The sequence below is a fragment of the Mus musculus genome, chromosome 7, assembly GCF_000001635.26.
Source record: "Mus musculus strain C57BL/6J chromosome 7, GRCm38.p6 C57BL/6J".
Classification (NCBI taxonomy): Eukaryota; Metazoa; Chordata; class Mammalia; order Rodentia; family Muridae; genus Mus; species Mus musculus.
In genome coordinates this window covers 83,775,167-83,799,582 of record NC_000073.6, presented here as the reverse complement: position 1 = coordinate 83,799,582, position 24,416 = coordinate 83,775,167, and the positions used below count along the sequence as shown (strand labels likewise).

The 24,416-nt window shown below is 42.9% G+C and overlaps 1 protein-coding gene across 3 annotated transcripts; it reads left to right on the top strand.

The window, feature by feature from the left end:
• The first annotated feature begins 1,557 nt into the window (after positions 1–1,557).
• Positions 1,558–23,971, top strand: Cfap161 (cilia and flagella associated protein 161). 3 transcript variants are annotated; one of them, XM_006508291.3, is made up of 8 exons: positions 4,195–4,432; positions 4,657–4,841; positions 5,498–5,587; positions 6,139–6,374; positions 7,861–7,951; positions 19,261–19,419; positions 22,440–22,513; positions 23,421–23,971. In XM_006508291.3, exons 2-8 carry the CDS (start codon positions 4,773–4,775, stop codon positions 23,611–23,613), a joined length of 912 nt encoding a protein of 303 aa, XP_006508354.1. In that variant the 5' UTR covers positions 4,195–4,432; positions 4,657–4,772; the 3' UTR covers positions 23,614–23,971. The 3 variants fall into 3 exon arrangements, with proteins under 3 accessions (XP_017167853.1, XP_006508354.1, NP_083611.2); XM_017312364.1 differs by lacking the exon at positions 6,139–6,374 and having other exon boundaries at positions 1,558–4,432; NM_029335.3 differs by lacking the exon at positions 4,195–4,432 and having other exon boundaries at positions 4,744–4,841; positions 23,421–23,966.
• The last annotated feature ends 445 nt before the right edge of the window (positions 23,972–24,416 follow it).

The following is a 24,416-nucleotide window of genomic DNA, read 5'->3' as shown; positions in this document are numbered from 1 at the left end:
GGTGCTGACCGTATGTTCCATGCACACCTGTAGGCACTGTGCCTGGGAGCTGGTCCTGCACAGCACTGTGGTGACCCAGGTTAGCCTAATGGGTTGCAGTACAACAGTGTTCATGGTGGTGTTGGTCTGGCAAAAAGCAGTGTTCTTTCTTTGAAATTGTTTCAAGGCAATGGGCTGAGTGAGACCCGGATCCATCTGCCGTCCCAGGACTTAGGAATTAGATGCAGGAAGATTTCTAAGCTCCAGTTTGGGGCTTCCCAAAGAGCTGAAAGTCTCAAAAGAAAATCTGTGGGTTGGGGATTTAGCTCAATTGGTGGAGCACTTCCTAGCACACACTAAATCCTGTATCCAGTCCCCAGCATTGTGCCCCTCATGTGGTGATGGCGTATGCCTGGAATCCCAGCACTCTTGAGGTAAAGGCAGATGGATCAGAAGTTCAAGGTCATCCTTCTCTTTTCCATGAAGCTAGCCTGGGCTACTCAACAAAAAACAAAACAAAACCAAAAACACCCAAAAACCCCAAAACTATATCTCAAGTATAGTCAGTGCTCCTCCTTCCTCTTCACAATTATTTATGTGTGTGTGTGAGTGCACTGTCGCTGTCTTCAGACACACCAGAAGAGGGCATCCGATCCCATTATAGACAGTTGTGAGCCACCATGCAATTTCTTGGAATTGAACTCAGGACTTCTAGAAGAACAGTCAGTGCTCTTAAACACCGAGCCATCTCTCCAGCCCTAGTCAGTGCTTCTTAAACTACTGAGTTTACAAGATGATCCTGAGAAACAGATTTCATGTTGAAGTGAATGTGGGCTCGGTTGCATGCTTTTTAGCTTGGCCATAGATTTCCAGGACATGTCTTGCACCCAAGACTCTGAGAAGCTCTGTGATTAAGAATCCTACTTATTTCCTACCTTCAATTTACTTGCCAACCTAATTCGTTCTCCTTTGCATCTATTAACACATTGCAGATTATTTTGGCCCCACCTTCCAGAGTGCTGGCAGTCTAGTAACCTTCTCCCATTTCTACCAATGAGAATTCTGATGCCCAGAGACAACAGTGCTTGTATGTCAAGTGGGAAAGCTGTCTTACCTGGCTTTCTCAGTGTGACACCGGGCTGCACTGCATTTCATCCACATCCAGTAAGGGAGTCTACAATCTATCTTTAATGCCTGTCTCCTGGTTCTCTTTCCCAGTGTCTGAACTTTGTCCCACTTCTTTTCCCTGAACATGAATCTTTTCAAGTGTTTCTGTGGCTTTTTTCTTTTTTTTTTTTTTTTCTACCAGATGTTTTACAAGTAAGTAACAAAAGATTCCAATGGAAGTTTCCTATGCTTCATCAAAATCATGAAAAAAAAAATAGCAAATACTTTTTGTAGTGTATGGCTGCTTTATGTCAAAGTCACAGTTGTAAAGCAGAGGGTGTGGGAGCCAGAGACAGATTTAGTCATCCACACAGGGCCAGCCATGAGTGAATAAATCAGTTTACATCTTGGTTTTGAGGGTTTTAAAGGAATGTAAATGAAAAATATTGTAATCACACACACACACACACACACACACACACACACACACACACACACACACACACACACAAAATATTTTATAAACTCAAAAAGAGCCTGAGGGACTTTTTCTTGTCCAAGTGATTGACAGACCTCTTCGAGTGACTCCCACAGGAAGGAGGAATGGTACGTCTTTGTTCTTTGGAAGATATCTCCCTGATGTCAAGTAATCTTGTAAGATTTAAGGCTCTTAGAGTCTATTTTAAAAAGTTATCCTTTAGTAACTTTCTAGGCAGTTTAGGATGTCTCATCTCCTTCCAGGGTGGGAAATAGTGCTCAGGTCCCATTCTTCTGATGGGTAAGTAAAGTTCTGCTCTTTTAGTTCTTATTTTATTGGCTGTTGCCTATGAGAGAGAGGTCCAGTTTCAATTCCCTCAAGGCCTCCTTGTTTAACACCCAGCCTATGGGGAACATGGAAATGCTTAAGGGGAGCAACATTGACTTTAAAGTCAGAAATCGGCATATAGAATCTTTGCTTTGTGAAACAGAACTCTTTCTCTCTCTCTCTCTCCCTCTCTCTCTCTCTCTCTCTCTCTCTGTGTGTGTGTGTGTGTGTGTTGAAATATGATCTCATTGTATAGCCCTAATTTGCTAAATAGATCAGGCTGGTGTCCAGCTCACAGAGATCTGTCTGCCTCTACTTCCCAACAGGAATTTAAAATATTTTTTTAAAACTATGTGCACATACGGGTATGAGTGTAGGTATGTGCACATGAGTACAGTGTCTGATAGAGGTCAGAGTTGTCAGATTCCCTGGTACTGGAGTTACAGGCAGATGGGAGCCACTCAACATGGGTGCTGAGAACTAACTCTAGCCCTTTGCCAGAATGGTGCTTACTCTTAACTACAGAGCCATCTTTCCAGCAACCCCTATGCCTATTGAAGGTAATTTTTGCAGGGCCCAGGCTGACCTCAAACTTACTTTATGTTTGAGGATGACCTTGAACTCCTGATCCTTCTGCCTCCACAGGGCGAGTACTGGGATTACAGATGTGTTCCAGCACACCTGGTTAGAGCAAGGCTCCTTCTGAGGGCCATACTATCAAGTGAATGCCTCATCATGCAAACATCATTTGCGGAGCCTTCCAGTCAAAGTCTTAAAGTTCCTCCGTATCTGCTATTGGCCCTCCCAGATCTCTGATCTTTTTCATGTTCTTAAATACCAGCTGCAGTGGATCTGGACATGATTGATTCACGGTGAGGAATAACCATAATAGACGTGGGTTTTGGAAAAAAAATCGCTTTGTACTTTGTTTCCAGATCAATTATTGCATGCGAGTTCCTCTCCAACATCAGTATTGGCTTTGAGCGCTTTGGGTGATAGTGAGCAGAAGAGAGTAAGAGCAAATGAGACAGTCTGGAGATGTCCCAGTGTGAGCTGCAGGAGATTGCTTCCAAGAGAACCCCACACACTGCTTTATAGTACCCTGTAATCAATAGGAGACACACCTTTTCAAACGGGGGCCAAAGCACCCTGTAGTAAATAATAAGCCAGTAACATAGTCATCTAGTGTCACTCTGAGCCTAATGTGCCATCTGTAATTGTGTGTGGCCTGCTTTTGTTCAGCAGATGTCACACAGGGTTTTCTCTTTTATACCAGCGTCGCCAAAAGCATGTGAGGGCTGCTTGGTGACTTGATGGCGCTGCCATGACATCACCAGACAGCAGCTTGCTTTTAGATTATTATGTTCCTGTATGAGCAATTACACATGCTGTCTATTGTTCACTGCATGCTACAAGGCTGGGTTTAGCAGTTTGAACCTAGGGATGCTGCTAGCTTCTCTGAGTCGGTCTCCAGTCTATCACATATTCTGAGTGACTCCTGTCTGATCCAACAGAATGCCTGACTTAGCACCTTCAGAAGCACCTGAGAGTGTGTGTGGTGCTGGAGGGGCAGGCAGTGGAGCCAGAGAGGAGCAGAATATTCCTACTTTTGTGTCTTATGCTTCAGCCTCCGGCTCAGGTCCTTCCAGGTCGACAAGGACACCTCCCCACTACCCCAGGTTTTGCTCAGTTGTCATTCTCATAGTCCCCATGACAGGAATGATTCATCCATCAGCTCTCCCAGTCTGTCTTTCATCACATCTTCAGTGACCTGTGTGTATTACAGTCTTCTGAAGTAATTTGTTTTCAGCATCTGGCTTCCCTTGATAGACTGGGTTTGGCTCTCACCTTCCACTTCTTGCTTGGGGTGGGAGACTCTGCACACTGGGGGACTGATTAATGAATGTATTCAGCTAGCAGCCAGCAGCCAGCAGCCAGCAGCAGGTGGTACTACCTAACTGCCTGTTCACCCCACTCATAACACAATATCCTCTTTAGGAAATGTTGGCTACACAAACTTTTTTAAATTAAAAAAAATTTTTTTTTAATATCAGGAGTGCCTGTAAATTGCAGGTTTGTCTTTGTGTTTGGACATGGGAAGGGAGGGTTGCTATAAAATTTGTGAAAATACAGACTGTCACAGAAATAGATATACACATTAATATATGCTAACACAGTAGTTTCTTCCTTTGGAAGCTGTGAGGTTTCGGCAATGCCCCTCTTTTTGTGTTTAGGTTTTCCAGCGTCTACAGTAAAGGGGTGATGTTTTGTGAAATTGCTGCTGACAGTGATTAGGAAAATAGGCTGGAGTTGAACCAAGCTTCCACAGAAAAGCTAGGGGCACTCGGGTTCCACAGCACTTTAACTTAGATTTTAGTTTAAAAAGCAAACAAGACAAACAAACAAACAAAATACAAAACCAAACATCAACAAGAACAACTCAATATTTTATGCCAGTTGTAGGCTGCACACCTGTGAGTCAAGAAGATCTCCAGCGCAAGACCTGACTGTGTTACATCATAAGTTCAAGGCCAGCCTAGGGTATGTATCCAGACCCTAACTTAAAAACCAAACTCTCCCCCAAAAAACAACAGAAAAAAAGTTTCAAAAATTTCTCCGCCTAGGGAACATTTGGAACAGTGTCCCCCGTCAGGGGTTTCCCAGATCTGCTTTGAGTGCTAGTCATCTGAGACAGTGGCAGTGGTGGGAGGGGCAGGGCGAGCTGGAGGGGGCGTGGGTCTAGTATGCTGTCACTTATTGGCCAGCCAAAGAGATCTTGACCAACTGGCAACTGGCAACTGCCTGGTCGTCATGGCAACGAAGCACGCTAACTCTGAGTGTCAGTGGAGGCTGGAGCTGGCTTTCAAGAGAGCAAGGGGCGATGGCGCAGAACGTGTATGGTCCTGGAGTGCGGATGGGCAACTGGAACGAAGATGTCTATTTGGAGGAGGTGCGCAGACTCCTGTCCTCTCGCATCCCTAGGATCCCAGACCCTATCCTGCTATCCTGCATGTTCTCTCTCTGCTGAGCATTTAGCATCCTATCACCCATCTTCATCTACTGCCCCCACCCCCCCTGTGCACCTTTGCTACCCGAGGTAGTTCACCTGCTGTCTCTGAGCACCCATGCTCACTGAATGTCCCGCTCCACATTTCCTGAACCCAGAGCAAGAACAGCTTGCCGCCTCCCGGGCCCTCTGGCCCTCACTAGGTTTGTGACACTCTCAGGTCCTGGAAAGGTTCTGGGTTACAAACATATGGAGAGGCCTGGGCTTTTCACATTCTCACCCAAGTCAGGAGGACCCCAGTAGAGACTGCTGACCTCCTATATATCACTCCTGATTGTTTCTGGACGAGATAAGCACAGGGGTCCTATCCTTCCCTTCCTTATGCATTTCTCTTTTCATCTCCTGCTCCCCGCCCCTGCCTCTGCCCCCATGACGTGCTGCCTACTGACATTTTTGCCATCCCCAGAGCGATCACGTTTCCTTTTGTGTCCTTGAACTGTCTTTGAACTTGAAGTGCTTCTGAGGAAAAAGCTATCAGTACCTGTGCTCTGCAACAGCTCTGTCCCTGACTCCCCTTTTCTCGGTCTCTGCATCCCCAGGAGCGCATGAGACACTTCCTAGAGAAGAGGGAAAAAGGAGAACTTCTTATTCAGAGAAACAGAAGAGTGAAGAAGAACATTTTGAGACCGGTAATGTCAAATTCCAATGCCAATTTCAAAATTCTGCCTAGTTAAGTGTGAGTTAGGCAAAGAAAATTTCTATGAACAAAGTAACCATTTAGAAACTTTTAAAAAAATTAATAAAAAAGTATAGTGTTAAAATTCCTCTAGATTTTAGAAATTTAGATTAAGGGTTAAGATTAGGTTAAGAAATTTAGAATTTAGATTAAGGGAAGTCTGTCCTTAATTATGTTTACTTAATTGTTTGCATTTTCTAATAAAGGGGTGGATTAATGCTTTTACAAGTAAAGTGCCTTTCAGCTGCTGTGCAAAAAAAAACGTTTAATAACATTGAATTGAATAAATTGACAACGGTAAACTATGTAGAGTCCAACAGCTTCGCATGATCTTGTTTGGGGGTCATCAAGAGCTTGAAGGATGCTAACCAAGGATCTGAGGAAGGGAGGCCTTACTGAAATGGATCTAGTCTGAGAAGGAAAGGAGATACACCTGGGAGGGATCTTGACCCCAGCAGCTAAGGAATTGAGTAGCTTATTGGAAAATTCCTATTAAAATTGTAGATGCAGCTTTCGGTATCGGAAGATGGATATGTCCACTATGGCGATAAAGTGATCATTGTGAATCCTGACCAAGTCCTGGGGGAGGAAGCTGGCAAGTTTATGAGAGGAGACCTGAGCCTGTGTATGAGCCCAGATGAAGTTAAAGCGCAGCTTAGTGATGACTTAGAGATACCCTGTGGTGTGAGTGCTGTGCAGACCATCGCCCCGATGGGCAGGAACACCTTCACCATTTTGAGGTAGAGACGCTCAGCTTCAGAGCATGGGAGTATCTGCTTAGACTTGTAGCTTGTGGTGGCACACAATTGTTATCCCAGCACTGGGGAGGCAGAGACACGCAGATCGCTGAGCCTACCTTACTTAGCGAATGTTGAGGACCCTTTACTGGCCTGCTTGTTGACAACAGCAGGAAAAGTAGGTATTTGTGTTCAGTTAAAAAATGCTTGCTTTATGATGATTTGATACAAAGTATTAAGCTTACATTCTGTCTGGAAGCAAAGAAGGATTTTTTTCAAATAATGTTATGGGATGCTTGCTTTATGCTCACAAGAGTGCTGGCTTGCATTCTTCTTGATGGAATGTTAGCTTCCCCCCCAAAAAAGTCATTTATGAAAAGGTTGCACAGGACGGGCTTTGCTCTTTTAAAATCGATTGTCTACTAAAAATTGACTTGAGGTTTTGGAAATGATCCGCAGGACCCTTAGAGACGTACAATCGCAATTTAAAACGACCGACTTCATGCCGGGCGTGGTGGTGCACGCCTTTAATCCCAGCACTCGGGAGGCAGAGGCAGGCGGATTTCTGAGTTCGAGGCCAGCCTGGTCTACAGAGTGAGTTCCAGGACAGCCAGGGCTACACAGAGAAACCCTGTCTCGAAAAACCAAAAAAACAAACAAAAAAAAAAACAACCGACTTCACATTGTGGGAGATTTAGTGACAATGTCTCAGTGACAAGAATAGAAACTGCTATCTGTGTCCTTAGTTTAATGTTTCTTGAGTACACATGGGTTGTGGTAAAACAACTTAAAGCTGATGACAACTTTTATTCCCTGGAAGATTATGAGGGAAGACTGTATTCAATGCTTGCAGAGGTATAACCTTGGCTCTGTCTTAAACCGTGGCCTTGGCTTGTGCTAACATGGCATGCTTAGTCCCTTCTGGTCCAAGGCTATAGAGTCGGGAGGCCATGGGTTTGACCTGTGGGGCAGGGCAGGGAGTGGCATGCTAGTTGGATGTTAAGGCTGAAACAAAAGGATTTTTCTAGCTGGCTGTGGTGGCTTACACCTGTAACTCCAGCACTCCCATTAGGCTGAGACAGGAGGATTCCTGAAAGTACTGTGCCATGTCAGTTTGGGCTACATAGCAAGTTCGAGGCCAGGCCTGGGTTTCAGTGTGAGACTCTCAAAACACCAAAAGCCAAAAACTGGACATGTTTCCAAATAGAGACATGAATAGATTAATATAGGAAAAAAATAAGAATGCCTTTTAGTTGGTGCTCAAGAATATTTCAGTGAATGTTGCACAATTTAATGATGGATTCCAGCCCGTGATTCTCATCGACCTCTCTTGATGTTATCTGAGATGACTGAGGTCTTTGCCAGGGTGAACAAAACAGAAGGAAGAGGAACTTTTGTTACTTAATTTAGTGCAGTTGGTGAATATGCACTGTCAAGAAAAGCGTGGAAATGAGGTAGCCTCACACTCTCCCGTTGCTCTCACCTCTAGTGACGGCGCAAACAGCTGCGAAATGGGCCAAGTGGTTGTCTATGGGCAGAACTTCTGCCTGGGGATAGCAGCAGGACTGGAAGGCAAGATGGTGAGTCTGCTCCTGTGTGCCTACTGTCACCTGTCAGTCTACTTTCCCAAGATGGCCAATAGCTACCTCTGGAAGGGACTATGCAGATGGGGCTCCGTTTCTGCTGGATTCAGTCTGTGGGTTCCAGTGGGCATTTTATACCTGATGTTTTCCTCTTAACTTTGTAAACAACACCACCACCCCATCTTTAAAAGTCAAGGAGTGAAGAGAGAAAAGTCTTTTTGCAATGCAGCTGTCAAAAGTCAAAAACATGTACTGCTTTAAACAGTCAATTAAACAACTGAATTAACTGACACTTGTCATTTTCCATGAATACTAACATCGTATACACATTGCCCAGACTCTTCTTGAACTTCCTAGACTCAAAGGGATCTTCCTGTCTCAGTGTCCCAAATATCTGGGACTAGAGGCGTGGATCATTGAGCCCAGTTCTGGCAACTTAAACTTTTGATTAGCAAATACATTTTTGTTTTTTGTTTTTGTTTTTTGTTTTTTTTTTTTCTAAGAAGCAATAAGGACAACTTTAGTTTGCAGAAGCCAGGAAGCTTGAGTCTCTGAAATCCCCCTTTATTTTGGAGGTGATGAAGTATAGTAGGTCAGGGCAGTAGCACACACCTATAAACCCAGGACTTAAGAGGTTGAGACTGGAGGATCGCCATGAGTTTGAGACTCACCTGGGCTATAGAGTGAGACCTATCTCAACAAAACACAACAGACAACAGAACCAGAAAAACATGTACTTGAATTTCACGTGCAAGCTGTGTCATCGGGATTTGTGTAAATGACCAGTTTTGAGTAGTGACTCGGAATCTGAGCACCACACAGGCAGTGCCACAATTGCTTCACACATGCTAGCTCCATTTTTTTTCCCCTTGAGTGAGTCTCTGACATAAGGACACTGGGAAATGGAAGTTCAGCTATTCAACAGCAAAGCTGGGACGCATGCATCATTATGGTTTGGATGTAGAATGTGTCCCTATAGGCTCCTGTGTTTGAATACTGAGTTCTCAATTGATAGTGCGCCTTTGAAAGCTGGAGAACGACTGGAGGAAGTGATTTTCAGGAAAGGAAAGGCCTTATAGATTATAGCTCCCTTAAGTTCTGGGCCAGTCTCTCTGCTCCTAGGTCCATTGAGATGTAATCACTGGCCTCACATGCACTGCCACAGTCCTAAGTTGTTCCAACTGCCAAGTCTTCCCCACAGTGAGAGACTAACTCCCTAAAATGTGAGCCCAAATAGCATCCCCCCACCCCCACACACCGAGAGCTCTGTTTTGTCTTGTGAGGAGTTGCTAACATTGAGAAAAATAACACCAACATATTGTAAATGGGAGATTCCAGTATTGTTTGGTGTGACATTTTCTCATCATTTTTTTTTGGTACCAGGAAGACAAACCAACAGTATCAGTCAACTTATGCCATGCATAGGTGTTGATCTGCAGCCTGCATTTAGATGCAAAATTGAAACACTAAGTCACTGAGACAGGGGTGTTGCACCCAGAGATCAGCACACCAGCATTTGACTTCTCCTATTTATGTTTTTCTGTATGTCTTCTTCAAAAAAGAGAACTCATGTGTGACTATGATGAACACCCGGTTTCTTTCTACTCCAGTGTTTTCAAAGCACATCTTAACAATAATGTTTAGGGAGAGTGTACTATACATTATTGTGTGGTAGTACTATAGTTACCAAGCTTTTAATTCTATGTTCAGGAAGTCAAATGTATTTGTTTCCCCTCCCTTCCCCTTTCTTCTCCACTCCTATTTGTCTGACTAATCAGCTGAGGGTGGCCTTGAACTAGTGGTCCACTTGCCTCAGTCTTCTGAGTACTGAGATTACAGATGTGTGCCAACATTCCTAACCAATTTGGCTTGTTATTCTGTTTCTATGTCAAAAATAAGGTTCCATATGCATCTATGTATAAATGCTCAAAGCTGCTTCCCTCTCCCCACCTCACCCCCGCTAGTGAGTCTATCTTCAGAATACATTTTTGGGGGGCATTGAATTATTGATATCAAGAATGTGATTATAACTAGAAGTATTGAAAGCTGGGTATGGTGACACATACCTATAATTTCAGCACTCAGGGTGTGGAAGCGGGAGGATTGACACGAGCTCCATCTAACTCAGTCTATGTTATAGAGTGAGATCCTGTTGTGTTTTTTTTTCTTTCCATTTTTTATTAGGTATTTAGCTCATTTACATTTCCAATGCTATACCAAAAGCCCCCCATACCCACCCACCCCCACTCCCCTACCCGCCCACTCCCCCGTTTTGGCCCTGGCGTTCCCCTGTTCTGGGGAATATAAAGTTTGCGTGTCCAATGGGCCTCTCTTTCCAGTGATGGCCGACTAGGCCATCTTTTGATACATATGCAGCTAGAGTCAAGAGCTCCGGGGTACTGGTTAGTTCATAATGTTGATCCACCTATAGGGTTGCAGATCCCTTTAGCTCCTTGGGTACTTTCTCTAGCTCCTCCATTGGGAGCCCTGTGATCCATCCATTAGCTGACTGTGAGCATCCACTTCTGTGTTTGCTAGGCCCCGGAATAGTCTCACAAGAGACAGCTACATCTGGGTCCTTTCGATAAAATCTTGCTAGTGTATGCAATGGTGTCAGCGTTTGGATGCTGATTATGGGGTGGATCCCTGGATATGGCAGTCTCTACATGGTCCATCCTTTCATCTCAGCTCCAAACTTTGTCTCTGTAACTCCTTCCAAGGGTGTTTTGTTCCCAATTCTAAGGAGGGGCATAGTGTCCACACTTCAGTCTTCATTCTTCTTGAGTTTCATGTGTTTAGGAAATTGTATCTTATATCTTGGGTATCCTAGGTTTTGGGCTAATATCCACTTATCAGTGAGTACATATTGTGTGAGTTCCTTTGTGAATGTGTTACCTCACTCAGGATGATGCCCTCCAGGTCCATCCATTTGGCTAGGAATTTCATAAATTCATTCTTTTTAATAGCTGAGTAGTACTCCATTGTGTAGATGTACCACATTTTCTGTATCCATTCCTCTGTTGAGGGGCATCTGGGTTTTTTCCAGCTTCTGGCTATTATAAATAAGGCTGCTATGAACATAGTGGAGCATGTGTCCTTCTTACCAGTTGGGGCATCTTCTGGATATATGCCCAGGAGAGGTATTGCTGGATCCTCCGGTAGTACTATGTCCAATTTTCTGAGGAACCGCCAGACGGATTTCCAGAGTGGTTGTACAAGCCTGCAATCCCACCAACAATGGAGGAGTGTTCCTCTTTCTCCACATCCTCGCCAGCATCTGCTGTCACCTGAATTTTTGATCTTAGACATTCTGACTGGTGTGAGGTGGAATCTCAGGGTTGTTTTGATTTGCATTTCCCTGATGATTAAGGATGTTGAACATTTTTTCAGGTGCTTCTCTGCCATTCGGTATTCCTCAGGTGAGAATTCTTTGTTCAGTTCTGAGCCCCATTTTTTAATGGGGTTATTTGATTTTCTGAAGTCCACCTTCTTGAGTTCTTTATATATGTTGGATATTAGTCCCCTATCTGATTTAGGATAGGTAAAGATCCTTTCCCAATCTGTTGGTGGTCTCTTTGTCTTATTGACGGTGTCTTTTGCCTTGCAGAAACTTTGGAGTTTCATTAGGTCCCATTTGTCAATTCTCGATCTTACAGCACAAGCCATTGCTGTTCTGTTCAGGAATTTTTCCCCTGTGCCCATATCTTCAAGGCTTTTCCCCACTTTCTCCTCTATAAGTTTCAGTGTCTCTGGTTTTATGTGAAGTTCTTTGATCCATTTAGATTTGACCTTAGTACAAGGAGATAAGTATGGATCGATTCGCATTCTTCTACATGATAACAACCAGTTGTGCCAGCACCAATTGTTGAAAATGCTGTCTTTCTTCCACTGGATGGTTTTAGCTCCCTTGTCGAAGATCAAGTGACCATAGGTGTGTGGGTTCATTTCTGGGTCTTCAATTCTATTCCATTGGTCTACTTGTCTGTCTCTATACCAGTACCATGCAGTTTTTTACCACAATTGCTCTGTAGTAAAGCTTTAGGTCAGGCATGGTGATTCCACCAGAGGTTCTTTTATCCTTGAGAAGAGTTTTTGCTATCCTAGGTTTTTTGTTATTCCAGATGAATTTGCAAATTGCTCCTTCTAATTCGTTGAAGAATTGAGTTGGAATTTTGATGGGGATTGCATTGAATCTGTAGATTGCTTTTGGCAAGATAGCCATTTTTACAATGTTGATCCTGCCAATCCATGAGCATGGGAGATCTTTCCATCTTCTGAGATCTTCTTTAATTTCTTTCTTCAGAGACTTGAAGTTTTTATCATACAGATCTTTCACTTCCTTAGTTAGAGTCACGCCAAGATATTTTATATTATTTGTGACTATTGAGAAGGGTTTTGTTTCCCTAATTTCTTTCTCAGCCTGTTTACTCTTTGTGTAGAGAAAGGCCATTGACTTGTTTGAGTTAATTTTATATCCAGCTACTTCACCGAAGCTGTTTATCAGGTTTAGGAGTTCTCTGGTGGAATTTTTAGGGTCACTTATATATACTATCATATCATCTGCAAAAAGTGATATTTTGACTTCCTCCTTTCCAATTTGTATCCCCTTGATCTCCTTTTGTTGTCGAATTGCTCTGGCTAATACTTCAAGTACTATGTTGAAAAGGTAGGGAGAAAGTGGGCAGCCTTGTCTAGTCCCTGATTTTAGTGGGATTGCTTCCAGCTTCTCTCCATTTACTTTGATGTTGGCTACTGGTTTGCTGTAGATTGCTTTTATCATGTTTAGGTATGGGCCTTGAATTCCTGATCTTTCCAGAACTTTTATCATGAATGGGTGTTGGATCTTGTCAAATGCTTTTTCTGCATCTAACGAGATGATCATGTGGTTTTTGTCTTTGAGTTTGTTTATATAGTGGATTACATTGATGGATTTTCGTATATTAAACCATCCCTGCATCCCTGGAATAAAACCTACTTGGTCAGGATGGATGATTGCTTTAATGTGTTCTTGGATTCGGTTAGCGAGAATTTTATTGAGGATTTTTGCATCGATATTCATAAGAGAAATTGGTCTGAAGTTCTCTATCTTTGTTGGATCTTTCTGTGGTTTAGGTATCAGAGTAATAGTGGCTTCATAAAATGAGTTGGGTAGAGTACCTTCTACTTCTATCTTGTGAAAAAGTTTGTGCAGAACTGGAATTAGATCTTCTTTGAAGGTCTGATAGAACTCTGCACTAAACCCGTCTGGTCCTGGGCTTTTTTTGGCTGGGAGACTATTTATAACTGCTTCTATTTCTTTAGGGGATATGGGACTGTTTAGAAGGTCAACTTGATCCTGATTCAACTTTGGTACCTGATATCTTTCCAGAAATTTGTCCATTTCGTCCAGGTTTTCCAGTTTTGTTGAGTATAGCCTTTTGTAGAAGGATCTGATGGTGTTTTGGATTTCTTCAGGATCTGTTGTTATGTCTCCCTTTTCAGTTCTGATTTTGCTAATTAGGATTTTGTCTCTGTGCCCTCTAGTGAGTCTAGCTAAGGGTTTATCTATCTTGTTGATTTTCTCAAAGAATCAACTCCTCGTTTGGTTAATTCTTTGAATAGTTCTTCTTGTTTCCACTTGGTTGATTTCACCCCTGAGTTTGATTATTTCCTGCCGTCTACTCCTCTTGGGTGAATTTGCTTCCTTTTTTTCTAGAGCTTTTAGATGTGTTGTCAAGCTGCTAGTATGTGCTCTCTCCTGTTTCTTCTTGGAGGCACTCAGAGCTATGAGTTTCCCTCTTAGAAATGCTTTCATTGTGTCCCAAAGGTTTGGGTACGTTGTGGCTTCATTTTCATTAAACTCTAAAAAGTCTTTAATTTCTTTCTTTATTCCTTCCTTGACCAAGGTATCATTGAGAAGAGTGTTGTTCAGTTTCCACGTGAGTGTTGGCTTTCTGTTATTTTTTTTGTTATTGAAGATCAGCCTTAGTGCATGGTGATCTGATAGGATACATGGGACAATTTCAATATTTTTGAATCTGTTGAGGCCTGTTTTGTGACCTATTATGTGGTCAATTTTGGAGAAGGTACCATGAGGTGCTGAGAAGAAGGTATATCCTTTTGTTTTAGGATAAAATGTTCTGTAGATATCTCTCAGATCCATTTGTTTCATCACTTCTGTTAGATTCAGTGTGTCCCTGTTTAGTTTCTGTTTCCATGATCTGTCCATTGGTGAAAGTGGTGTGTTGAAGTCTCCCACCATTATTGTGTGAGGTGCAATGTGTGCTTTGAGCTTTACTAAAGTTTCTTTAATGAATGTGGCTGCCGTTGTATTTGGAGCATAGATATTCAGAATTGAGAGTTCCTCTTGGAGGATTTTACCTTTGATGAGAACGAAGTGCCCCTCCTTGTCTTTTTTGATGACTTTGGGTTGGAAGTCAATCTTATCAGATATTAGGATGGCTATCCGGCTTGTTTCTTCATACCATTTGCTTGGAAAATTGTTTTCCAGCCTTTTATTCTGAGGTAGTGTCTATCTTTTTCTCTGAGATGTGTCTCCTGTAAACAGCAAAATGTTGGGTCTTGTTTGTGTAGCCAGTTTGTTAGTCTATGTCTTTTTATTGGGGAGTTGAGACCATTGATGTTAAGAGATATTAAGGAAAAGTAATTGTTGCTTCCTGTTATTTTTGTTGTTAAAGTTGGCATTCTGTTCTTGTGGCTGTCTTCTTTTAGGTTTGTTGAGGGATTACCTTCTTGTTTTTTCTAGGGCATTGTTCCCGTTCTTGTATTGGTTTTTTTCTGTTATTAACCTTTGAAGGGCTGGATTCGTGGAGAGATAATGTGTGAATTTGGTTTTGTCATGGAATACTTTGGTTTCTCCATCTATGGTAATTGAGAGTTTGGCTGGGTATAGTAGCCTGGGTTGGAATTTGTGTTCTCTTAGTGTCTGTATAACATCTGTCCAGGCTCTTCTGGCTTTCATAGTCTCTGGTGAAAAATCTGGTGTAATTCTGATAGGCTTGCCTTTGTATGTTACCTGACCTTTTTCCCTTACTGCTTTTAGTATTCTATCTTTATTTAGTGCATTTGTTGTTCTGATTATTATGTGTCGGGAGGAATTTCTTTTCTGGTCCAGTCTATTTGGAGTTCTGTAGGCTTCTTGTATGTTCATAGGTATCTCTTTCTTTATATTTGGGAAGTTTTCTTCAATAATTTTGTTGAAGATGTTTGCTGGTCCTTTGAGTTGAAAATCTTCATTCTCATCCACTCCTATTATCCGTAGGTTTGGTCTTCTCATTGTGTCCTGGATTTCCTGGATATTTTGAGTTAGGATCTTTTTGCATTTTCCATTTTCTTTGATTGTTGTGCCGATGTTCTCTATGGAATCTTCTGCACCTGAGATTCTCTCTTCCATCTCTTGTATTCTGTTGCTGATGCTCAAATCTATGGTTCCAGATTTCTTTCCTAGGGTTTCTATCTCCAATGTTGCCTCACTTTGAGTTTTCTTTATTGTGTCTATTTCCCTTTTTAGGTCTAGTATGGTTTTGTTCATTTCCATCACCTGTTTGTATGTTTTTTTCCTCTTTTTCTGTAAGGACTTCTACCTGTTTGATTGTGTTTTCCTGTTTTTCTTTAAGGACTTGTAACTCTTTAGCAGTGTTCTCCTGTATTTCTTTAAGTGATTTATTAAAGTCCTTCTTGATGTCCTCTACCATCATCATGAGATATGCTTTTAAATCTAGGTCTAGGTTTTCGCGTGTGTTGGGGTGCCCTGGACTGGGCGAAGTGGGAGTGCTGGGTTCTGATGATGGTGAGTGGTCTTGGTTCCTGTTAGTAGGATTCCTACATTTACCTTTCGCCATCTGGTAATCTCTGGAGTTAGTAGTTATAGTTGACTCTGTTTAGAGATTGTTCTTCTGGTGATTCTGTTACCGTCTCTCAGCAGACCTGGGAGACAGATTCTCTCCTCTGAGTTTCAGTGCTCAGAGCACTCTCTGCTGTCAAGCTCTCTTACAGGGAAGGTGCGCAGATATCTTGTTTTTGGACCTCCTCCTGGTCGAAGAAGAAGGCCCAGAACAGGGCCTCTCTCAGAAGCTGTGTTGCTTTGGCAGTTCCCAGAAACTGTCAGCTTCTGTGGCGCACCCTCTAACCTGTTCAGACTAATTTCCTAAGTTCTGCTGAGTCCCGGAACCAAGATGGCGACCGCTGCTGCTGAGGCTGAGGCCGCCTCCCAAGCCAGGCGGACCCCTGTCCTCTGGTCCGGATGGTGGCCGGCTGTCTGCGGCTTGCCAAGGGTGCTGCCTCAGCGGCCCCTGTTGTGTTTTTGTGTTTTGTTTTTAAAGAGAACATGTAACCAGTTCTTCTTAAATTGCACCAATTGGTACACTCAGTAGCCGGACATAAAGTGTGACAAATGTCATTAATTAAATCTTTGCTAATTTGAACAAATGGACAAACAGGAAAAGGCATTTGAATGTTGCAGCGCCTGTATCCTCTCCTGTCATTTTGCCCTCATCCCTCTTGTATTCTCACCTTCCCTTCTCTTTGCCTTCCTCAGTCCTTAGCCCTGGGAACTACGTGTTCTTTGCCTCTATATTGATTTTGGTTTACTTACTTGCCTTTTGATAGATAATTAGATTTTGCATACTTGTCAATAAGATTCCCTCCTGCACTTTAAATTGTAGCTGTTTTACTTGTATTTTTGAGAGAAATCTATCAGTTTTCCTTGACGTGTCTCTCTCTCCCTCTGTCTGTCTGTCTCTCTCTATGTGTGTGAGTGTGTATTTGTGTGTGTGTGTGCATGAGGGGGGGAGAGGGAGGGAGGGAGGGAGAGAGAGAGAGAGAGAGAGAGAGAGAGAGAGAGAGAGAGAGAGAGTCTGTATAGGACACCACTTAGGAATCCGTTTTCACCTTCTTCCTGGTTTGAGGCAGGTCTTTCTTGTTTCTGTCATTACACTCTGTATTCCAGGCTAGCTGGCCCATGGGATGGTAGGCCGTTCTCTCCTCTCTGTCTCCCTTGCCACAGGATAGCGGGGATTACAGATGTGTACCTTCCTGCAGCTGGCTGTTTTATGTGGGCTTTTTGGGTCCAAACGCAGGCCAGCAGGCTTGTGCAGGAAGAACTTTTGTTCACCGAGTCAACTCCTTTGCTCTTCCATTGCTTTTAATGTCTAGTCTGTTAGAGATCTAATAAAAAGAAAGGCAAGCATTAATTTCTAAATGTTTACAGTTTGACATTTGTTTCAATTTGCTTTCTAACACACTTGAGATTTATTTTGGTAAAGGGCTTTTCACTTGAGTTTCCCAAATGATCCTCCATCTCATGTGTTACCTGTTGGCTAATCCTTCCTTCTGACATGCTATGCTTCCCTCAGCACACATGAAATCATCCTCTGTACCACACGCTCTTCCTGAGGGTTCTATTTTCATCCACCGAAGTCATCTATTTTTACTCTAGGACTACGGTGTTGTAATTATACAGCACCCTAATACACTTTGACAGATCTTTGTTCCTCCCCATTTTCTTTGTCTGAATTACATTGGGAATTAATCTTTGAGTTACATGGAATAATTATTTTTCCCCATTTCTCTGCCTTTGCAGGAAAAAAAAGGTCACTTTGTGTTTGCTTGGCATTGTAAAGTTGAGTGCTTTTTTATTAATAGCTTTGAAGGCTTTACTCTTGAGAAGAATCTCGACTTTGCTTAGAAAGGCATTTTACACCTTGGTCAGGTTTTATGACTCTCTTCACGTGGCAGAAACACTGGTCTTGATATTGTTACTCTTTCCTGCCCAGAGTCTTTTGAATGCCACTGACTGCAGCAAAGTCTGTCCCCACCCAGGTCCAGCTTATTCTCTTTCTCCACAGCACATTTCATCCATCTTTTTGTTCTCCATGCCAGATATTGCCCAGGCCCCATTAGTTTGTTCGGGCTTCTGAAGAACACCTTTAAACATAGAAGATCCTTTCACTTAGCCTTGTATCCCAAATAATGCCACCATGGGAATCACCAGTCATGTGGGAGGACAGGCAACATCCAGAGGGTAGCAAGACACTTCTTTTATTCACATCCTAACTCCTCTCATGCTGGGTAGCAAACGTTCAGAGAATTATAACTCACTTACAACTTCTTACAACTTGCACCTTAAACATAGCTTCACAGAGAAAAAAATTTTTCACAAGGGGCCAAGGAGATGGCTCAGTGGTTAAGAGCACTTGTTGCTTTGTAGAAGACTTGGGTTTAATTCCCAGCATCCACACAGTGGCTCACAACCAGTCCCTGGGGGATTGGATGCCCTCCTTGGCAGGCATCAGGCACACACATGGCACACACATATACATGCTGATAAAATAATCAATACACATAAATACTCAATGCACATAAATAAAATAAATCTAAAATCTTTGAACACACTAAAAACTCATTAAAAGACAGAGAAACCTTATCCATGTTCAAGGTGAAGATGAACAAGCAAAGAGCTAGCTAGCAAAGAAAGAACCCTCTGGACGGCCTTTGGCAAAGCATAGCCATGCAGCTGCCATCTATTCCCAATGGGGACATGGATTCCAGATGGCCAGGGTCACTCACGAGCAAGTGCCAGCTGTGATGGCTCCAGGTTGAAGAGTACCTGATCTCAGGTGCCCAGTTTCAGCAATGTTATTTATAGTGCCCAAGACAGAGAGACACAGACCCCGTGTTTTGAAAGAGATGGAGAGCAGGAACTGGAGTACGGAAAATGTCTGACCTTTCTGTTTCTGTAACAAAACACCATGGCCAAGGCAGTCTAGAAAAGAAAGCATTTAATTTGGAGGTTCGTGTTTCCAGATTGTTAGGAGGAGACCGTGAGGATGGCAGGGAGAATGGCAGCAGGTAGGCAGAGATGGTCCTGTTACCATAGCTGAGAGCTCACGCCTGATCTTGAAGCAGGAGGCAGAGAGATAGAGAGCTTAACAGATGGTATGGACTTTTGAAACCTTAAATCCCACCCCAGTGACACACCTCCTCCAGCAAGACCACACCTCCTAATCCTTCCCAAACAGTTCTACCAAACTGGGGACCAAGTATTCAAACATATGAGTGTGGGGGGCCACTTTCTTTTAAACCATCATAAGAAAGAAAAGCAGGATATGGGGAAGAAAGGAAGAAGCGAAAAAGGGAAAGAGGGGGGAGAGATTACTATTTTGACATATTCCTGTGAGCTGTGCTTTCTCATAGGATGGGTAGGAACAGGGTTCTAGAAACTACTTGCAGTGCAGTCCCTTTGGTCGCCCATTCCTTAACTTCCTGGGTAGCTGTGACTCAGTTGATGTGTTTGCTGCTGTTTCCAGCTGTATCTAACAAGTGACCACAGGACCCTTTTGAAGTCTTCTCTGAAGTCCGGCCTACAGGAGGTGACTCTGACAGATGAGGTCACCCATCTGAACTGCTGGCAGGCTGCCTTCCTCGATCCCCAGCTGCGCCTGGAATATGAGGGCTTCCCAGTGAGGGTGAGCTTGGCATGTGGGACACTGGGACCTGGGGTCCATGCAGCCACAGGCTGTGGCTCACAGCTGCCAGTCAAGCAGAGGCTCACTGTAGCTCCAATAGCATGTAGACTTTGTCTTTTTCTTTTCATTTATAACTCAAATGTGGATAGCACCAGTCTGAGGCAGCACTCCACATCCTGTCTCTCAATCCTGGTTGCAGGTTAGAGCCACCCTCAGTACTGTGCAAAAGACTCAGAAGCCCTTGACACTCTCAGTAAAGGCTGACAGCAATATATGAGAGCCCAACATGTAATACAACTTCCCAGTCTCATCCACACAGTCTTCATTAGGCCGTCCTGCTTCCCACCCCCCTCTTCTCTCCTTTTCTCCTGCCCTTTCTCCCTTTCTTCCTTTTGTCTCTCCCTTCCCCTCTCTCCCTTTCCTTCTCTTCCTCCATTCCTGCTCTTCTTCCTTTCTCTCTTTCTATCCACCTTCTCCTCCCCTCCCTTTGTTTTTCTTCTGTTTTCCTTTACTCCCTCCCTCCCTCCCTCCCTCCCTCCCTCCTTCCCTCCCTCCCTCCTTCCCTCCCTCCCTTCCTTTCCTCTCTTTCTCTCTCCCTTCTCTTTCTTTCCTTACTCTTTAGCTCACACCAGCCTACGACTCTTCATTCTTCCAAGCACTGGAACAGGCACCACTTGCTTGATGATCCTTACGTTCTCATCTCCAAAGATCCTGGGCAGCTGAGGGAAGGGATGGGGACAACAAGCAGCTACTGAGGCAGGCACAGTCCCTGATCACTCTTGCTTTAGACTCTGGGCCAAATGTGCCAGAGCATGAGGCATGATTCTTTTGGGGGGTTCCCATGGGCACAGAGCAAGCTTGAGCCTCTCAAACCAAAGGAGGCATCTATTACACAGAAAGGGAAAACTTACTGGACTCACGGGGAGCATCTGGCATCAGCAGCTTTATGGGACTGGCCAGGAAAGGGGTTACAATTCCAGGCTGCTCTGAATCTGCCCCGTGCAGTGGGTCTATCTCTTTAAGGCTTTAGCAGGGGATCCTGGCTCCTGGAGGTTCCTTGGCAAGGTGGATGGTCACTTTATCCACAACAAAGTAAGCTTGGCAGAATCCTCTCTGTAGCCATCCTTTCCTAGCTTGGCTTTCCTAGGATGGTAGTGGATATGGACTTCATTCCCTCTAGTCAGTGGGTCTGTAAGTTAGAGATGTTCATGATACCTCCCTAGGGAGTTTTGTGAGGACCTGAAGGTTAGGTCACAGCTCATTGCTGTCTGCTGGCCCTGGCTCTGCTTCTTTGTGGGACGATTCACCTCACTGTGGTCCAGGAAGGTCTCTGAATCTCCAGCTCACATATCTGCCCGAGAGCCCAGGACTCCCCAAGCTACCTCACACATGCTATTGCTGGCTCAGTAGACCTCCAGTTACAGCCATGGCTAAGTGATCTGGGGACATCAGCTGTGAAGGTGAGACAAATGTGTATTGGGGAAGCCTCAAGCAAGTGCTGCCAGGAGGAGCTGAGGGACTTTAGTTAGGTAGGTTTGGAGACAGTTCTAGTAAAGGGGAGTGCTGGGGCTTGGGAGCTGACCAGAAGGCAAGGGAGATTTGAGTGTGTCAACTACTCCTCTCTCAAGGGAGAGCAGACTGGGGCCAGATTGAGACTGTTGGGAAAGAAAGAAAGAAAGAAAGAAAGAAAGAAAGAAAGAAAGAAAGAAAGACAAAGAAGGAAGGAAGGAAGAAAGAAAGAAAGAAAGAAAGAAAGAAAGAAAGAAAGGAGAGAGAAGGAAGGAAGGAAAAGAAGAAAGAAAGTGAATGAAAGAAAGAGAAAAGAAAAGAAAAGAAAAGAAAAGAAAAGAAAAGAGAAAAGAAGAAAGACAGGAAGGAAGAAAGATGGGTATCCTTGCCTGTCTGTTGGGAATTTTCCGGCTTGGTCACTGCTCATGTTTTGTTGGTTCATATGTGACTGGGTGTGGTCTTGGTCCTGTCCAGACCAGTTATGATCATAGTGGTTTTAACTGATGTGGAGTTCTGTAAAATGGACTCTGCTCACCAAGGAGGCTTTGGGTACCAGACCAGCTCACATGCCAGGGGCTGCCCCCTTTCCCTCTGACAGTACTCATTTTACAAGAGTCAGGGTTATAAGGTAATATTTCTTTAACCAATTTGGTGGCTCACATCTGTAATCCAACATTCCAGAGGCTGAAGCAAGAGGACCACAAGTCCTAGGCTAGCATGAGGTATACAGCCAAGTCCCAGTCTCCAGGAAATGCTAATTATAAACACAATATATATTCATTTTCAGAATCATTAAGGTACAGATATAAAAACCATCAGAATTCATTTAATCTTAGAGAAGCGCCCACTTTATGTGCTATTTTTCTATGCACATGACTATATATAGGAATATAATAGGAGATATATGAATGGCATCCCGAGTATCTATGGAGATGTCTCACTGGGTAGAATCCTGTGCAGGTAAAAGACAGATAAGGGAGCATGTGCCCTGTAACCCTAGGTGCTGGGAGGCAGATGCAGGAGAATTCCTGAGGCTTTCTGGAAGTCTGTCTAGTTGGTCAGCTCCAGGCTTAGTGAGAGATGCTTTCTCAAAGAATAAGGTGGAATGCAATGGAGAGATACCCAGCGTCTCTTCTGGCCTTCATGTGTATGAACACATGTACATAGGCATCCACCACATATATGCATACACTCACACAAACATGTATGAATACCACACACATAAATAGGAACTCCTGAATATATATAAAATGTGTGTATGTTTATGTGTGTATTTAATATCATCAGCTATATTTCACATTCTCAAAGGTCTTCTTTGATATGACTTTGAATGATTATTCTACCATGTAGATATCTACCATGATGCATTTCAGTAAAACCATCATAGCTCTCCAGCCTTGTAAGTTATATATGTGCTATATTGAAATGAATATGTTAATATATTTCTAGACCTTTGCTTCTAGAAAATTGGACAGAATGTTAATAGTGCTTTCTTTTCCCGTCCTGTAAAGGCAAATGAAAAAATTGTCATCTATCATCGTCACACAAACCGAGCCCTGGCGGTCCACCGGAATCTCTTCTTAAGGTATACTGGCAGGGGCAGGAGAGTGCCCTATTGGCTCAGGGACATACATAACTAAAACTCCATATCTAGGCATGTGAGGTAAAGGTCTTTAGATGCTCAATTAAAAGCAACAACATTGATTTATTTTTATCACAAGGCTTATAAGAAATTATTTAAAAGGGAGGACCAATTTCTAGTTTTCCTTGATTGTTGTTTTCATCTGTTCTTAAGCACACTAACCGAGTCAAAACTGTGGAGATACTTGCTAATGCTCAACATCTTTTGGATTCTTTGGCTCTGTGATGCAAAGATTAACCAAGTTGGCACATCAAACACCTCATTTTGTCAAGTGACATATTTCATTTTGTAATTCAGAAGCAGATTATTAAATTGATTAAGAAAAGACAAAATTTAAAATTTAAATTCAGGGGTGGTCCATATGTCTATTACCTAGAATCTCGATTGGCCAAAATTTAAATGCCAACAGTCTTGATTCTGCAAATATTTAATCTTAACATTAAAGAAACTATGTATTGTTTTTGAGACTTACTTTGTCTGAGATACCTACACTGCCTACACATTATCTATTGACTGACAATATATCTGATATGTTTAAATGTCATAATTATGAGTTGCAATGCTAAAAAATTCCTTTGTGTAGAATTTTGATATTGCTATTCCCTAAAGTCCTACCCAACAGAGATGTTGGTTATAGAGGGACCCTATGTACCTAATCCTCTGCAAACATGGGTGAAACATTCCTGCAAATGTACCATATTTTAGGAGCCTTCTTGGGCTTTGTAGAGCAGTCGGATTGAAGAGGAATTTTCTAGGAGGGACAATGTTCATGAAAGAACAAACACTCATTGAGTGTTACACTCTGTTTCTAACTGGAATCTTTTTTATTTTTATTTATTTTTGGCTCCAGGACCTACTTTGGGAAGGAAATGGAGGTTGTAGCTCACACATATCTGGACTCACACAAAGTAGAAAAACCCAAGAACCAGTGGATGCTGGTTACTGGAAATCCCAGGAACAAGTCGAACACCATGCTAGACATCTCCAAACCCATCACAGAGGATACGCGCGCCTTGGAGCAGGCCATGGGCATCAATACATAGTGACATACCAGGCGTACAGGTGGCCTCTCAGGCTCTGATCTCATCAACTCTTCCACTTAAAAGAAATGAACAGTCTTTCTTGGCTGTGCCCCAAGCAGTTTGTCAGTAGGTGCAGAACTCCATGAACACAACATTAAAAGGAATACCACATTAAAATTGATGATGGGAGCCTAGCCTTAGGGAGTAAATGGTGTTTTGAAAATGAATAGTATTTGAAATTAAATCAGGTTTTGTTGATATCCCAATTGTGAAGAACTTAGCGCCCCCATGCAGCGCCCCTTGCTTGGCAGGACCTGGGAAGCCCGTGCTCCTTTGCAAAGCTGTGTTTAGGCAATAAAGAGGTCAGAAGTTTACGGATGTTTCGACACTGTTGTTTCCTCCCCTAATTTTCTTCCATGTAGAACAATGTGTAGTTAGGAGATGTAGCTTTGCCTTGGAATTAGTTTTTACTTTTCTTTCTTTGCCAAAAGCAATATTAGAAATAGTTTGGTTTTTTTTCCCCACTAGTAAATTCATCATCTAGAGGTTTTTTTTGTTTTTTGTTTTTTAAAGAAATGATCATTTATCTCCATTTACATATCTGATGATAGTGCAATATAAATTCAGTTACCTCCCTATGGAAAGCCTGACTGCCTTACTAGACCCTAGTCCTAAGGGGATACCCACGTGAAGCCGACAATTGGTCAATAGGTAAACTGTTACAAATGAAAAAGAAAACAATACACATCCTGCTTGAAAACGAAGGCGAAAGCTACAACTGAATTATTAAAACAAACAAACAAAAACACTCAAGGATCAAAGAA

Bases quoted from the DNA above. Each gene is read 5' to 3' on its own strand.
- Cfap161 (XM_006508291.3), top strand. From the start codon at position 4,773: ATGGCGCAGAACGTGTATGGTCCTGGAGTGCGGATGGGCAACTGGAAC. The intron at 4,842-5,497 runs GTGCGCAGACTC...CTGCATCCCCAG, and splicing joins AAGATGTCTATTTGGAGGAG to GAGCGCATGAGACACTTCCT. The intron at 5,588-6,138 runs GTAATGTCAAAT...TTAAAATTGTAG, and splicing joins AGAAGAACATTTTGAGACCG to ATGCAGCTTTCGGTATCGGA.